The sequence below is a fragment of the Lemur catta genome, chromosome 17 (genome assembly GCF_020740605.2).
Source record: "Lemur catta isolate mLemCat1 chromosome 17, mLemCat1.pri, whole genome shotgun sequence".
NCBI classification, from domain to species: Eukaryota; Metazoa; Chordata; class Mammalia; order Primates; family Lemuridae; genus Lemur; species Lemur catta.
In genome coordinates this window covers 2,774,698-2,792,416 of record NC_059144.1, presented here as the reverse complement: position 1 = coordinate 2,792,416, position 17,719 = coordinate 2,774,698, and the positions used below count along the sequence as shown (strand labels likewise).

The 17,719-nt window shown below is 47.5% G+C and overlaps 1 protein-coding gene across 1 annotated transcript in view; it reads left to right on the top strand.

Annotated features, from left to right (window-relative positions):
- JAKMIP1 (janus kinase and microtubule interacting protein 1) overlaps positions 1-17,719 on the top strand; it is a 125,516-nt gene that overhangs the window by 73,392 nt on the left and 34,405 nt on the right. The window contains exon 3 of the mRNA XM_045528371.1: positions 3,732-4,226. Within this exon, the coding sequence (XP_045384327.1) occupies positions 3,732-4,226 (495 nt within the window). The remainder of the gene's footprint in view (positions 1-3,731; positions 4,227-17,719) is intronic.

Here is a 17,719-nt window from a genome sequence, read left to right as displayed (position 1 = left end):
AGCCTGAGACCAGGGGTCTGCAGAGTTGGTTCCTTCTGAGGCCTCTGTCTTTGGCTTGCGGATGGCCCTCCTCTCCCTCTGTCTTCATGGCCCTGCCCTGCGTGTGTCTGTGTCCATACTGCTTTTCTTATAATGACACCAGTCAGATTGGATCAGGGCCCACCCTAATGTCCCCATTTTACCTTAACTACCTCTCTAGAGCCTCTATCTCCACATACAGTCACATTCTGAGGTCCTCGAGCTAGGACTTCAACATATGAATTTCAGAGGATACAGGTCAGCCCCAAACACCAGGTCTGCACAGTGGATGGTGGTGCTGGGTCGGAAGCCAGGCCTGGGAAACCCCCAGCGGAGCCTCTGTGTCCCCAGGCTGCCTCCCTGCCTCGCGATGGGTGGGGATTTGCACAGGGACGCATCTGGGCTGCTCACTTTCTCAGTCTAGCCACCCTCGTGGCCTCTTCAGGAGGTCTTTGTTCATCTGCCTGCTGGGAGAATTTCTCTTCTCCAGGGATTCAGCAATGTGTTTATTGGCTGGTCTGAAAAGCATAAATGTAAACTTTACAACGGCATTTAAGTGTTACTTTTATGTGACCTCGTAGCTGTCAATGCCACATTTAAAGTGCTGTTATTTCGGCGCAGCATCCCAGTGGAGCACTGTAGGACGAGGGACTGCGGTGAGCGTGTCATTCGCTCATTCGGCAAGGCCTGTGCATGCTCGAGCCCGGGCTGGGCAACAGGTGTTTGTTTGGAAGTGACTCAGAAACAGCCCCCACCCTCAAGGATGGACGCAGAGATGCACAGGGAGCTGGCCGTACAGCAGCACTTGGCACGTTGCATCAGAGAGTTTAGAAAACAGTGTGGGGACAAGAGGGGCCTGCGGAGGCTTCACGGAGGCAGCTTTGGAGCTGGCACTCAGGGATCCTGCTGTCTGGAGAGGCAGTGAATCGTGTTCACATAGTCCCATGTGTCCAGCCACACTCATGAGCATCCTGAGTGGGGCAGAGTCCCCAGCTTGGCAAGGCCCACAGTCTGAGGGGTGTGGGCAGGGGGTGGTGCTCAGGACACAGGCCAGAGCTGGACTGTGCAGGATCCAGTCGCTGTCCCCACTCACCAGCTGGAGATTCCTTCATCCTGCCCTCAGGGGCTGCCGGCCTCAGTGGGTGGGGCGGGAGGGTTGGCATTTGGGTAGGATCTGAGTGGTGATGGAGAGAATTTTGCAGGGCTCTGGGAGTCCAGGGAGGTGGTGACCCTGGCAGGGCCATGGGAGGCTTCTTTCCCCTGCGGGAATGTGGAGGGAGGTAGAGGCAGAGGGGCCCCGGCAGTGTGCACCAGCCGGCCCTGACTGAGGGCCAGCGTGGTGGGTGCCCCCAGCCTGCAGCCGCCCTCGCAACCTCCACCACATTCTTCATCCTTCCATGCTTTGCTCAGTCCACAGCTAGTTACTGAGCAACTACTGTGTGCCTCACTCTGTCTTAGAAGCCATGATGCTCTGGAGATCCAGGGCTCTCTCCTGGAGCTTGTATAGGTAACGAACACCATGAGATTAACATATGTATGTATTCAGTAGCAAGAAGTGTCCGGAATAAACTAAAACAGGAGAGGTGGGAGTAGTGGGAGTCAGGGTGACCCCTTAGGAAGGTGGTTGGCAGCAAAGGGCTTGGCGTAGGTGCCACGGAATGAGGATGAGAAAGCAGACCCTGGAGCCCTGGCAGAGCGTTCCAGGCACAGGGCTCAGCGTGGGCGACGGTGCCTGTTTGTCAGGGCCGAGGGAGGGAGAATGACCCGGCAGAGGTTGCTATGGGTTAACCCTGCAGGCCAAGGGAGGATGGGGCTTGTGTTTTGGATACTACAGAACTCTTGGGAGTTTTATTTTGGTTTTCTTGTATATTTTTCTTTGGTATTTATTTAGTGAATCATTTATATCAGTATAGACTCATGGATACTTTTTTTATACTTGAGATTATAATCCAATACTACTTTGTTTATTTTGTTGCTCTGACTGTTCCAGCTTTGGCTGTTGGGGTCCCTTTCAGGTGGCTCCTGTGTCTCTTTGACCTGCCCCATCACTGTGGGTTTTTGTTGTTGTTGTTTTTAAGGAATTGGCTTATATGATTGTAGACGGGAAACCCGAAACATACAGGGCATGCTGGCAGGTAGGGTTGACCTTGCGTCTTGAGTCCTAAGGCAGCCTGATGGCAGAGCTCCTTCTTCCTCAGGGGACGCGTTCTTTCTCCCAAGGCCATCCACTGGTTATGGACACATCTGCTTTCCTCAAAGTCTGCTGATGTAAATGTTAATCTCATCTAAAAAATACCTTCACAGCACCATCCAGACTGGTGTTTGACCAAATGACTGGGAACCGTGGCCTGGCCAAGCTGACCCACAAAATCAACCACCGCAGAGGTTGAGAAATGAGCCCAGGGAAACACAGCTCATCACAGCCGATTTGGGATCCGTCCCTGACCCTTGCGACCCCCGGTCGCTGTCAGCATTAACCAGGGAGTTAGGACAGCGTTGCCTCCTGGGAGGGAGACTTGTCAGGGGCACTTTGTCCATCACTGGGAAGATCCTGTTGAATTCTTAGGGTAATGGATTTCTGGTCCTAAATCCATTAGGAAAAGACTCTGACTCCTGCCCCACGGCGAGGTGGACAGACGTCGACTGGTTGTCTGGTTTTGTTTCTGTGACTGTGTTTGAAGGAAGGAGATGCGGAGCTTGTGTGTTTGCCTTGGTTGGTTTTATTTGCCGCTTTCCCTGCTGTTATAAGTAAGGATTTATCAATACCCAAGTGACATTGTAAAACTCCTCACCTAAAATTAATTTTAACACATTAGTATGCCATAAACAATGTGGTCTGGGGGGAAATGTTGCCGTTTTCCATGGAAGCAGCTTGTGCATTGGAGACAATTCAGTCCTTCAGAGACTGGTAGTATTTAGAAAACAGAGGATCGTCAGCGTTCCTGTGGAGTGTGGGTACTACATGCTTTTTGAAATGAAAAGGATGAAGAAAGCATTTTAAAGTGCTTTAAGAACACATTCCCTTGGCACATTTTACAAATAATGTTTTGATTCTTTGCTGATTAGAGGAGTAGACTCCGGTGGGATTGGCCTGGCATCAGCAGGGCACAGGCTCTGGCCCCAGGTCGGGGGTGAAGCTGGCACTGTCGCTTAGCAGCCCCTCATTCTGGTGGGTCACTGGGATTGTCTTTGAGCCTTGGCTGCCTTGTGACAAAACGGAGGTGGGAGCCTATCTCCTCCCTGGGACTGTGGGAGGTTAATGTGGGGATGCCCCGGGCCACAGCCCATGCTGGGTCTCAGGTCCACAGTGATGTCGCCCCCACACCCAAGACAGAAGCCTAGTCCATCTGCTCTAACCCAGAGCTCGTGTCGGGGGGCACTGGAAATGTATTTCTGGTTTAAAATCTTTCCGCCCTTGGTGAGAGATGATTTCTGCCGGGGTGTTTTGTGACTGGTCCACTGGCCTTCCTCACACATCTGCCAGTTGGAAGGGGTGTCAAAGGCTTGAGGCTCCTCTCCAACATCTTCAGGTGTTTCCAACCTCCAGGAGACCAGTAGGAAAGATTCCAGGTGGGGTGCCCGGAGTGGGAAGCGATGGGAGGGTGGGACCCCCAAGAGGAAGGTCCCGGGTGCGGGGAGGCTGCCGCCGGGGCATGGCCGGCTCTCCAGCCCCGACCCTGACCCTGACTGGCTCTCTCGCCGCTTGGCTGCAGGTGGGCAAGCTGCGCGAGCGGCTGCAGGAGGCCAAGCTGGAGCGCGAGCAGGAGCAGCGGCGGCACACGGCCTACATCTCCGAGCTCAAGGCCAAGCTGCACGAGGAGAAGACCAAGGAACTGCAGGCGCTGCGCGAGGCGCTCATCCGGCAGCATGAGCAGGAGGCGGCGCGCACGGCCAAGATCAAGGAGGGCGAGCTGCAGCGGCTGCAGGCCACACTCAATGTGCTGCGCGACGGCGCGGCCGACAAGGTCAAGAGCGCGCTGCTGGCCGACGCGCGCGAGGAGGCGCGCAGGGCCTTCGACGGCGAGCGCCTGCGGCTGCAGCAGGAGATCCTGGAGCTCAAGGCGGCGCGCAAGCAGGCGGAGGAGGCGCTCAGCAACTGCATGCAGGCCGACAAGACCAAGGCGGCCGACCTCCGCGCCGCCTACCAGGCGCACCAGGACGAGGTGCACCGCATCAAGCGCGAGTGCGAGCGCGACATCCGCAGGCTGGTACGTGCCGCGTCCGTCCCCAGCTCGCTCGCACGCACCTTCCTTTCGCAAGCAAGCGGGAAAAGCGGAGTCTTGAGGACCGACGGTGCTCTGGGTGTTGTTCGAGATGCTGGGGTTTCTGGAGGTCCCTGCCGTCGTAGGTGTGGCAAGGCTCTGGGGCTGCAGGTCTCCTCTCTTGGTATGTGAACCTTGGCAGATCACAAACTGCTCAGAGCAGTTTCCTCGCTTGTAAAGTGAGGTTAGTACAGGACAGCTAGGCATGTTGTGGGAAAGCACTGTGATGGCATATCAAAGCACTGGCCTATCAAAGTGTTGGGCATTTATGATTCATTTTATTTAAACAGCGGTGAGCAGACTTCACCTGCAGGTAAGATGTGGTGGGTAGGGGCAGGACTACACAGCCATCCTGCCTCAACAACTAGGGGAAAGCATAAGTTGGAAGTGATCATATTTTTAAAGATATTGGAGAGCTGTGGAAGCTGGGGGCGAAATAAGGGAAGGGCTTGGGTGGGCTGAGAGTTGCTGGCTGCTTTCTTCCCTGGGGGCATCTGCTGCTTCCTAGTGTGGGCTGAGGATTGGGGTCCCCAAGTAAAAAGACTCCATTGGGGATTAGAGAGATGAGGGTGGCTTTTTGCCATCTCAGGGTTGGCGTGGAAGAATGGAAGACAGGGGCACCCCAAACCAGGCTAGTTTACTCCGTAGAATGTCCACGGAATGCTGGCGTGGTAGGCGAGGTCAGTGAGCAGGGATGGAAAGGGGGATAGCAGCTCCCTCAGCCTCAGCTGATGTGGCAGACAAAGCTCTCTAGAGGGACAGGCCGCCACAAGCACACAAGCAGTCTGCTCCTCAAGGCGTTTGTCACACCTTGAACCTGTGTGGTGCAGGAGGCTAAAAAGTGAAGTAAGCTAAGATCCTCAGACCGGGTCAGACAACAACAGTGACCTTACAAGACATACATCTTAATTATGAGGGCAAGTTTAGTTTGAGCTGAGAGAATGGGGAAAGGTGCACCATACAAACACTAACCAGAAGCAAAGCTGGTCTGGCTGTGTCAGTGTCAAACACTTTAAGGAAAGAAGTAATATTACAGATGCATAGGGACAATTCTTAATCAAGGGGTCAATTCAGTAGCAATGTACTTAATTTTTTCTTTTATTCATTTTGAAATTTAGTTATTATCAAAACTAAAAAGAAAAATAGACAAACCCATAATTGGGGATGGACATACTTCTGTCAGAAAGCAATAGAATGTGCAGACAAAAAATGAATAAAGATATGCAAGATTTGAACAACACTATTAACCAGCTTGAGCTAAACCGACAGGACACCCTGTTCTAGCAACTGCAGAATACTACTCTTTTCAAGGGGATGTGACACTTTTATCAAAATAGACACATTCAAAATTTGTGGGTTGTAAGTAGCCCTTAGAGGAAAACATTTTAGACAAAAAGAAGAAATGCTGGAAATGAAACATCTGAGCTTCCATCTCAAGAAGAAAGAAAGAGACCAGCACATTAAACTCCAGGAAAGCAGAATGAAGGAAATACAAAGAGCAAGAAAGATTGGAAAGAAGTCAATTAAGGAAAATCAACAAATTCAATAGAAAATTAAAATTGATAAATTGATAAACCCTAGCAATACTGGTAAAGCAAACAAAGGACTGGCCGGGCGCGGTGGCTCACGCCTGTAATCCTAGCACTGTGAGAGGCCGAGGTGGGTGGATCGCTCGAGGTCAGGAGTTCGAGACCAGCCTCAGAAAGAGCGAGACCCCGTCTCTACTAAAAATAGAAAGAAATTATCTGGCCAACTAAAATATATATATAGAAAAAAATTAGCCGGGCATGGTGGCGCATGCCTGTAGTCCCAGCTACTTGGGAGGCTGAGGCAGTAGGATCGCTTAAGCCCAGGAGTTTGAGGTTGCTGTGAGCTAGGCTGACGCCACGGCACTCACTCTAGCCTGGGCAACAAAGTGAGACTCTGTCTCAAAAAAAAAAAAAAAACAAAAAACAAAAATCAAGGGACTGTAAGTCACCAGTGAAGTGTCAGAGGGAAAGGCCGTGGCTCCTGCTGGCATTAACAGCATCGCGAGCAGCATTCGTCCATCCACTTGAAACCTGGGTGACATGAGCACCCTTGAATAAGCACAACTTATCAAAACTGGCACTGCAAGAAATAGGAGTGTGGGTAATCTATAGCTGTTAGAGAAATTAAACATGTAATTAATAATTTTCCCATAAAGAAAAGCCCAGACCTAGATGGCTTCACAGGTAAATTTATTCAAGTACTTAAGGAATAAATAAAACTAAACTCTACCATAAAACAGCAACAGAAACATTACTCACTTATGAAACCAGTATAACTCTGATTCCAGAACCAATATTACAATAAAAGAAAATTTTTGTATTACCTCTTTTGAACAGATATAAGAATACTAATAAGATATTAACAAATCAAATCTAGCAATATGTAGAAAGACTAGTAAGTCATGCCCAAGTTGGATTTATTCTAGGAATATACTTTAGCATAATATTCTAAAATCAGTGACTATAATTCAACATAGTAATACAATAAAGGAGGAAAAATTAATATGATCATCTTAATAGATGCAGAAAGATCACTTGATAAAATTCAACTTCATGATATAAATTCTCAGCAAACCAGGAGTAGAATGAAATTTCCCTAATCTGATAAATGGTTCTATCAAAAACCTATTACTGGCTGGGTTCAGTGGCTCATGCCTGTAATCCTAGACTTTGGGAGGCCAAGGTGGGAGGATTACTTGAGCCTGGGAATTCAAGACCAGCCTGGGCAACATGTTGAGACCCTGTCTCTATAAAAAAATTTAAAAAGCAAGGCATGGTGGCATGTACTTGTGGTCCCAGCTACTCGGGAGACTGAGGCAGAAGGATCGCTTGAGCCCACGAGTTTGAGGCTGTAGTGTGCTATGATCACACCATTGCACTCTGCCTGGGTGACAGAGCAAGACCCTGCCTCTAAAAAAAAAAAAACAAAACAAAAACAAACAAAAAAGTCCCTATGACTAACAACGTAAACAATGGTGAAATATTGAACATTTCCCACCTTGAGTTCAAGGCCAAAACAAGATGTGCACTATCACCACTTCTATTCAGCATTGCACAGGCTAGGATATCAAATACAAAAGACAATAAAAGAAAAGTTTTAAAGATTAGAGAAAAAGAAAAACTCATTATTTGTAGATGCTATGATTGTGATGTAGAAAACCCAAGAGACTTAGCTTATTCCTGCTGCTATAACAAAGTACCACAGACTGAGTAATTTATAAATAATAGAAATTTATTTCTCACAATTCTGAAGGCTGGGAAGTCCAAGATTAAGGTGCTGGCAAGTTCAGTGTCTGTTGAAGGCCTCGTCTCTGCTTCTAAGATGGTGCCTTGAATGTTGTATCCCCATGTTGTGGAAAGTGCAAGAGGACAGCAGAGACGCAGCCAGCTCCCTTGCACCTCTTTTATGAGGCCATTAATCCCATTTGTAAGGGCTCTTTCCTTATGACTCAATCACCTCCTAATGGCCCTACCTCTTAAGACTGTCACATTGGTGATTAAGTTTCAACATAATGGATTTTGGGGGAACACATTCAGATCATAGCAAGACCCTACAAACTATTAGAATTAATAGTGAATTCATCAGAGTTTCTAGATACAAGTTAAGTACACAAAAATAGTTTCTCTATACTCACAGTGAACAATTGGAAAGAAACTTTTAAAAAATATCGATTACAAAAGAGCACAAAAAATTCAAATACCTAGGAATAAACCTAATGAAAGCTGTGTAGGATGTCTACCCTGAAAACTATAAGACATTGCTGAGAAAATAAAGGAGACTATCTTAGTCCATTTTGCATTGCTATAAAGGAAATACCTGAGGCTGGGTAATTTATAAAGAAAAGAGGTTTAGGCCGGGCGCGGTGGCTCACGCCTGTAATCCTAGCCCTCTGGGAGGCCGAGGCGGGTGGATCGCTCAAGGTCAAGAGTTTGAGACCAGCCTGAGCGAGACCTCATCTCTACTAAAAATGGAAATAAAAATTATCTGGCCAACTAAAAATATATATAGAAAAAAAATTAGCCGGGCATGGTGGCGCATGCCTGTAGTCCCAGCTACTCGGGAGGCTGAGGCAGGAGGATTGCTTAAGCCCAGGAGTTTGAGGTTGCTGTGAGCTAGGCTGACGCCACGGCACTCACTCTAGCCTGGGCAACAAAGTGAGACTCTGTCTCAAAAAAAAAAAAAAAGAAAAAAGAAAAGAGGTTTATTTGGCTTATGGTTCTCCAGACTGTATAGGAAGCATGGAACTGGTGTCCGCTTCTGGTGAGGGCTTCAGGGAGCTTTTACTTACGGTGGAAGGTGAAGGGTTATCGGGTGTCACATGGTGAGGGGAAGGGAGGAAGGGAGCAAGGGAGGGGGGAGGAGGTACCCACCTCTTTTGAACAATCAGATCTCAGTAGGCTCTAGTAGAGCAAGAACTTACTTACTACCTCGAGGGCAGCAGGCAAACTGGCCATGCGGGATCCACCCGCCACGACCCAGACACCTCCCACCAGGCCCCACCACCAACATTGGGAATCAAATTTTGACATGAGCTTTGAGGGAAGGGAACAAATACCCACACTATATCAGAGACCTAAATAAATGGAGAGAGATACCATTTTCATAGATTAGAAGACTTAATCTATATGGAAGTTCTTCCATAATTGGTCTATAGATTCAGTGTACTCTATGAGTAAAATCCCAGCAGATGTAGACATTGGGAAGCAGATCCTAAATTTGACAAAAAAATTTAAAGGACATGGAATCACAATCTTGAAGAAGAAAAAAGCTGGAGTCTTGTACAACCTGTATGAAAGCTTACTGCACAGCAGCAGCAATGACACAGTGAGGATGGCAGGTCAGCGGGACAGGGAGTCCAGACACAGACCTGTGTGTGTGTGGCCACTTGATTTAGGAAAAAGAGAGCACTGCAGTTTACCGGAGAGAGGATGACTTTTCAGTAACCAGTGCTGGAACGGTGTGATGTCTGCAAGAAAAATTAAAGCAGGAATACTGACCCTTATGCCACCCATAAAGATTGATTCACAGTGGGCCTTAGTTCTAAATGTAAAAGGTAAAACAATAGAGTCAGTAGTAGAAAACAAAACTATTTTCATGATCTTGAAGCAGCTATTTCTTAAGCTATTTGCATAACTACACTATTCAGAAAGGGTTGTCCATTGGACATGAAAGGATTTTTGTTTATCAAAGGGCACCAGTAAAAGAGATAAGGGGAACTACAGACTGGGAGAAGATATTCAGTACGTATGCCACAAAGAAAGACCTGTTGTGCAGATTACAAAAACTACAAAACAATAAAAATAATTCAAAGAATTGGCAAAACCTTGAAAAGGGTATTTCAAAAAGAAGATAAGTAAATGACTGAAAAATACATGAAAAGGTGCTCAACCTCATTGGTCATCAGGAAACCACAAATTTAAATTACAGGTAGATACTTCACATCCACTAGAACGACTGTAATAAAAAGACCATAGCAAGTGCTGGACAGGATGTGCAGCAGTGGGACACACATGGCTGGTGGGATTGTAAAATGGTGTAGCCACTTGGATAAATGGTTTGGCAGTTTCTTAAAGAGGTAAACACAAATTTACCTACTGGCTCAGCAGTTCCACTCCTGGGTACCCACCTGAGAGAAATGAAAACACATGTCTGTATAAAGACTTGAACATGAATGTTCTTAGCAGTGTTGTTCATAATCAACGAGTGGAAACACCCCAGATATCCACCAATTGGTGAATGGATAAAACGTAGCATATCCATATAATAGAATGCTATTGATTAATAAGAAAGAATGAAATGTTGATACAAGCTATAGCATGGATGAACCTCAAAAACATTCTGAATGGTGGAAGCTAGACACAAAAGACCCTCATATTCTCTGACTCCATTTATATGAAATGTCCTGAGTAGTTGAGTAGACACAGAAGGTGGGTTAGTGGCCGACTGGGGCCAGGGATGGGAGCAGGGATTAGCTGTACATGCACAGGAGGGATCTTAGCGGGGTGGTGAACATGTTTTAAAATAGATTACAGTGACGGTTGCACAACTTGGCAAATTTACTAACAATTGATGATTTTATGATATATAAATTATGCCCTGAAGTGTTTAAAATAACAAAAATTGGAAATCCAGGATATTTAAATAGCACTGATAAAAATTTAATGGTGGATCTTGTATTTGCATTTAAAAATAATAACCTGTATTTCTAAGAGGGAGAAAAGCTCACAGACAACTCTGCTTGACTACCAGGATGGCTAAATTTAAAAAGCTAACAGTGCCAAGAAATGACAAGGATGTGGAGCAACTGGAACTCTCATATATTATCTCATACATGAAAGTGCTGCAAAATAAAACAAAACCTGTCAACTCAGAATTCCATATCCAACAAAAACATTCTTTGAAAAATAAGGGTGAAATAAAGACATTTTCAGATAAATGGAGGTAAGATGATTTCTCACTAGAGCCTATACCACCAGAGATGCTAAAGAAAGTTCCTAAGATGAAGGGAAATGATGCCAAATAGAAATTTAATTCTACAGGAAGGAAGTGAAGAACATCAGAAATGGGCAAATGGGAGTAAAGGTATGAGACTGTCTTTTTCTTAATTTCTTTAAAACACAAGTGACTTTGAAGCAAAACAGTAATTATTTTATGGGGTTTACAACACACAGAAGTAAGTGTGTAAAACAATATTACAAAGGATAGGAGTGTGTGGTTGGTGGGAAATGGATTTAACACTCTGCAAAGTCCTTAAATCTTACCTGACATGATGCACAGCACTGTTAATTCAAGAAGACTGTGGCAAATTAAGGACTAAAAAGTAGCACAGAGAGGCACAGCTAAAAAGCTAATTAATAGAGGAAATAAAATGAGATACTGAAAATAAACGTTTATTTATACTAAGAGAAGGTAGGGAAGAAGGATCAGAGAAAGAAAAACCAGATGGGACAAATAGAAAAGAGATGACAAATGGCAGAATTGAAGAAATCATAGCAATAGTTACATTAAACGTAAGTGGACTAAACCAGTTAAAAAATTGTATCCAGAAATTGACTGGATACAAAAGTCACACTTTAAAGCCCCACTTTCCCTAAAGTAAAAGAATAGGAAATATAAGTTGCAAACAGTAAACGTAACAACAGAATGGATACAGTTGTGTTCAATCAATGGAATATTACATAATAATATGAAAGAATACATTTCTGACACATATATGAACGTGGATGAATTTCACAGACCTAATATCAGAACAAAAGCAAAGATCAGCACAAAACCTGCATGCTGTGTGATTCCATTTATATGACGTTTGAGGGGGTAACGCTAATCTATGGCGCCATCCGTCTGGGGATGGGGTCGATTAGGAGAGGAGGGGCCTGTCTTCTCAAGTGTTAAGAATGTTTCATATTTTGACCTGGGCGGTGGATGCATGAAGTGTGTACAGACACAGGCAGGCCCTGATTTGCATGTCACCCTGTTAAGCGAGACTCGTGCGTGTTAGAACCGTGTTCTCAAACTCCAGACTCCCCACTACATGCTCAAGCTATCTCTGATTCAGTCACAGACTTGCTTTTCTGTCCTACCAATATAAATGAGCCATAAAGCACAATTTCATTTTAATTATTTTTTCTGGTCCCACAGAGAGAGCTTTCATAATCCCTAAAATATTCAAACAAGAACCTGCTTTCACAATCCCTAAAATATTCAAAGCAAAACAAGAAGCTGACATCCTGATACTGAGTGATCTTGACCAAAGGCAACCGGATTGCTTCCCTCCCTGTCGCCTCGCAAGTGTCGGTCTGGCTTTTCCTGTGGCAACTTGATTGACTCAACACCATTTGTCAAATAATGATGAAAATTAACATTTCCCATTGGATTTATTGTTGCAAAATGGGGCATTGATGTGTAAAGCTTGCCCCGTCCTTACAGAGTTTTCTGAAGGTGGAAGTATATATAGAGCCTTCTTAATCCAAACATCCAAAATCTGAATGCTTCAAAATCTATGACTTTCTGCATGTTGACATGATGGCACAAGTGGAAAATTCCGCACCTGACCTCATGTGACAGGTTGTGGTCAAAATGCAGGTGTACAACACACAGTTTATTTAGTGTCTCCAAGGGAAAAGGATCTGTGCACACCAGATTCCCTCACACAGCATGCCTGTACGTTATTTTCTCACTGTGTTATTGTTATATGTGACTAAGTGTAAGAAATGATTGCTATGGGTAGCATATACATTCAGAGTCAGGAATTATGGTGATGCCACCCGACCACAGATTGGCCACATGGGTGGCTGAGATAGTGACGCCTTTATTTTCTGATGGTTCAGTGTATGCAAACTTTGTTTCATGCACAAAATTATAAAAATATTGTGTAAAGTTACCTTCAGGTATATGTATAAGGTGTATATGAAACAAATGAATTTCATGTTTAGACTTGGATCCTATCCCCAAGATATCTCAGTATGTATATGCAAATATTCCAAAATCCAAAAAATTCCAAAACCTGAAACACTGCTGATATCAAGCCTTTTGGATAAGGGATACTCAGTTCATACTCCTATTTTACAGGGTACAATTTGAGTGGGAATTTTATACTTTGTCTCAGGCCATTGATCCTCTTTAAAAACTCAATCGCAAATGATGAATTAAAAGCAACATCCAGTGGGATCTGAAAATGAACTTCTGTTGTAATGATAAAGGCAAATATTACCCTACTCCCAGTTTCCCCAACAGAGTATTTGATGCACAGATGCCATGCAGGGAACTAGAACAATAAGGAGTGCAGATATAGAGGGGAAACATTCCTAAAACAATGTGGCAGAGGGTAAATACCCTCAATGTATAAAGAGTTTACCAAATTTACAAGAAAACACCTCAATTCATAATTAAACAATGGGAAGGCACCATTCACAAAGAAGAAAAGCAACGCCTATTAAACATAAAAGTAAGTGCAGCCTCACCAGTCATGAAATTAAAACAGCAGGATACTACCGTTTCCTATCAAATTAGCCAAGATTAACACAAAAAGGTCGGAGATAATTCAGGTGTCAAAGGGGAAGACAATGAGGTCCTTCTGCAGGTTGCTCTCTGCCTCTGAGTCTTTGCACAGGTACTTCCATGTCATTGGCCAGGAGCTCTCTGACCCCACCCCCATCTTTGCACGGCTGGCCTGACTCCTATGACCCCTCTGCAGGGAGGCTTGGCCTGAGCACCGTCCAGACCAGCCCGAGTCACTGTCACACGCCACCCTTTCCCATCCTTGCCACAGCAATCTTCCTCATCTGATATTTTTATCTGTCTGTCTCTTAATTTGTTGCTTGTGTGTCTCTGCCTTCTGGGATGCAAGTTCCACGAGGCCTGGGACTGAGTCTATTTTGCATTGTGCAGCCCCAGACCCCGTGCACTGTGGTGCCTGGGAGGGGACCCATGCCTCTGTGGAAGTACAGCTTTATGTGCTCTCCTGCCCTCAATGTGCTAATGCCACCGAGGGGAACATGCAGAAGCACACCCCAAATCCCACGTGTAGTCGGATCATACTGTGTGTGTTCTGCCGCTGGTCTGTCTGCGTTCACATTTGCTGCTTCTCATTCCCGAGTCAGGACAATGGCATTTATGACAAGCCATAGGGACTTGGGAAAGTGGACATGTTATAAGGTGACAAGTGAGAAGACAGGACGCACAGCTGTGCACACAGAGCTCCGTCTTGCGGAGAAGTCGGACGGAGGGAGGCAGGGGACGGGCCGGCAGAGGCTGTCTCTGGATGCTGAGGTTATGAGTAGTTTGTTTCCTTCTCTATTCGTGCTTGTATTTTTCATTTGCTAATGATGAGTGTGATTCTTTTTATAATGAAGGGAAAACTTTAGAAGAGTGCTGCTGTTGGGAAACAGTTTGAGAAGGCAGGAGAAATCGAGCCACAGGCGATATTGGGCCTTGAGATCCCAAGTGGGCGAAGGCGGCTGACGGGCAGCCCAGGCAGCTCCTGAGACGTCCTGGGCGCAGAGGCTTGTTTTCGGTTTGTGTGTTTGGTGGTTCCCTGCCGAGGCTGCGTGCTGAGCCTTCGGGCTTGGGCTGTGTGCTCGGCATGGTTCCTCCTGTCAGCCGGGTGGGAGGAACAGTGGCTGGTTCTGGTCTGTCTGTGGCCCTTTCACATCTAACTGTGGCAGCTGGGAGACAGAGGAGAGTGTTTTCTTTTCTTTTTTTTTTTTTTTTGCCAGAAAATTATAGAAGAGAGGCCGTATTTTTTTCTGGTGCACTCCATTTGGTGAGCACCTGCTATGAGCTAGACCCTGGGCTAGCACAGATTTTTTGGGATTTTATAAAACCATAATGGTTGCTTCTAAAACTCATGAATGGAGAGCATTATTCATTCAGCACATGTTCCCTGGATGCCTGGTGGGCCAGCGTCCCCTGGCCTTGTCATCCTCAGGGAGCTGCCAGTCTAGCGTCTAGAATAGGTGACACCCCTCCCACGTGGTCAGTCCCGGCTCAGGTGGTGAAGGGCTCAGCCTAAGTAGCAGAGAGGAGGGAAGGCGGAGCCTCCCTGGGGGGTGGGACTCTGCACAGGTTGGCCAGACCTGCTGAGTGGTGGCAGAAGGGGGCCCAGGGTCAGGATGCGTGCTCCTGACCCCAGGAAGCCCCGTCTCCTTCTCCTTTGAGGAAAGTGCCCTGTTCCAAGTGAGAGTGGCAGTGTCCTTCCACTCTGGAGAGAGGCTATGTCTATACTTTTGGGGCGTGGCAGCTATGCCTCCCCTTACAGGTGGACATCATTCACTGTAATTGGCAGTTGTCTGTGATTCATGACCCCACACTTTAAGAGACTGCCACCCTTTATGTGGCGACTGTTTTGAATGGAATTTGATTGTGTTTGGAGCTCTGTGTTTGTGACAGCTTGCTGGGTGGCGGCTGAGGCCTGCCTTGCTTTGCCATTCTATGCAGTCCTCATCACCTGCCTTGGAAACAACAGCACATGATCTTGGCTTACTGCAGCAGGTGTGAAAACAGCAAATGTGCGTTTCTCCTATTCCTCGTCTGATAAACGTCTCTCTGCTTCTGCTTTTCTCCGTCTGATACGTGTGCTCCGCGGGCGCATCTGTTGCCTGTGGAGACATGCGGAGGGTGGACTGCCTGATTCATTTCCTTGCCAGCCCGATCGGATTAGAAACGCAAGAAGGCTTTTAGACGTGTGCGTACACATTAGGGTGCCTGCTGAGGAAGGCAAGAAGAAAAGGTGGTTGTGGTCAACATGGAGTGGCGACACTCTGGTTTCTGGGCTCGTTCCTGAGCTCAGTTAGGACCAGGTCTGGCTGTGTGCCATGGAGACTCCCAAATACATGGGGGTTGGGGCTTGGAAGTCTTAGTTCTGTGTCTTCTGGAGTCTGGAGGTTGCAGTCAAGTTCTGGGGGCTGCACAGAGTTGTGAGGGACACAGGCCTCTCCCAGCTGTCCCCTCGGGGGCTCTGGGATGTGGCCCCTCATCCCCATGGAGCTCCAGACAGCACACCTTTGTCCCAGGTTGGCAGTGGGTGGACAGGGGAGGAAGAGCCTGGGGTCTTCATCTGAGAATGCTTTTCTTTTAGGAGGTCCCCCACACCTCCGCTCTTTGGCCGAACGTGGCTATAGAGGGGCTGGGAAACGTAGCTCTTGCGCTGCGTGCCCTGCAGCGCCTAATGAATCCCTGGGCGCTGCTCTGTTACCACGGACTGGGTGGCTTACAGCAAGGGAAGTGCACTCTGTCACGGTTCTGGAGGCTGGACGCCCACAATCCAGTGTCAGCGGCGCCGTGCTCCCTCTGCAGGCTCCAGGGCCGGGTCCTTCCTGGCCTCTTCCAGCTTCTGGTGGTGGCCGGCAGTGCTCGGCCTTCCGTGGCTCTTGGCGGCGTCACTCCAGTCTCTGTCTGTACGTGGCTTTCTTCCCAGTACGTCTGTATCTTGCCCTTTTCTTTTAAGACACGAGTCAGTGGATTTAGGGCCCACCCTAATCATCCTAATTGACATCTTCATTATGTCTGCAAAGGCCTTATTTCCAAGGTCACCTTGTGACTTTCTGGGTCAACATGAATTTTGGGGGGCACTGTTCACCCCACTACAGGTGCCCAGGAGGAGAGTGAGAATGGATGTTGGGGTTGTGGCCTCTGCTTCAGTCTTTGATCCCCCACACTTTGTGGTGAAGTGGGGCTCACCAAATTGTTCCCACATCGGTGGGCTTGTTGGCAGCTGGCTGAGTGAGTTTCCACTGAGATGCACGTCCCGGGGGACCCGACTGCCAAGAAGTGACCAGACTCTGTTTCCATGGGGTGGGGGGGCCGGTAAGGTCTGGAGAGGCCGACCTGAGTTTGAGTGTGTGCTCTGCCGCTAGCTAGAGCGCGGACACGCTGCCCTCACTGCGCCTCAGGTTTGTGTGTAGCACGGGATCCGTGGGGTCTACCTGGTGGTCTTTTGGAGACTGAGTGAGAGAGCGTCTCTTAAGTACAAATCGTACCTAGCTCACACTGGCATATAAGAGAGGAGTGATAGCCATCATCAAGTTTGTTGTTTTTTCCCAAACTCTGTGTCAATTAGGATTTTTTTGGTTGCAAGTGACAAAAATTGCACCTCAAACCAGGTTAAACCACGAGAGTCTGTTGGCTCTTGTAACTGTGAAGCTGTAGGGTTAGCTGCAGGGACTGCTGCAGGGCCACCAATGATGTCACCCAGGATCCGGGTGTCTCAGGCTCTGCCCTGCCTTGTGCTCAGGCTGCGGGTGCTCACGCTGCGCTGGTGGGGTGCCGCCACAGTGCCAGACCCCACATCCTCCCATCCAAGTACTAACCAGGCTGGCCCTGCTTAGCTTTGCTTCTGAGATCAGATGCGATCGGGGTGGTATGGCCGTAGACCAGACCCCACATCCTTACACCACACAGCCCAGAGTCTCCTAGCTCCTAAGGAAAAGCAGGAGGGTCCTAGGGGCCCTCTTCAGGCCACTGGCTCTGATTGGGTCGCATGTCCATCCCTGAGTCAGTGACTTTTAGGGACGGGGGATGCAGGTGGCATGAGGCAGTCAGTGGCTGCCCTGGAACGTGGACCAGTTTCAGTTCCGTCCCTCTCCTAAGCCACATGCTGACGCTGAGAATGTGGGAGAAGGGGAAGTGTGTGCTGGGAGAGAACTGAGGAATGTCCTGCACACTGGTGAGCAGTTCCGGAAGCTCGGGAAGCTCAGTGTCAGTGATTCCCCACTTTGTCGGGGTGCTGGGGGCTTGGGGGCGAGGATCACTAAGAGCTCAACTTGGGAGCCAGACGTGAAGTCAGCACATCTTGAGAGTGCCCGGCATTAGCTGTGTGAGCTTGGCCAGTCTCATAACCTCGGGAACCTCAGGACTCTCGCTAGGGAAACAGAACCGTCTAGATGGCGTTGGCTGCAGAATGTATTCTGCAT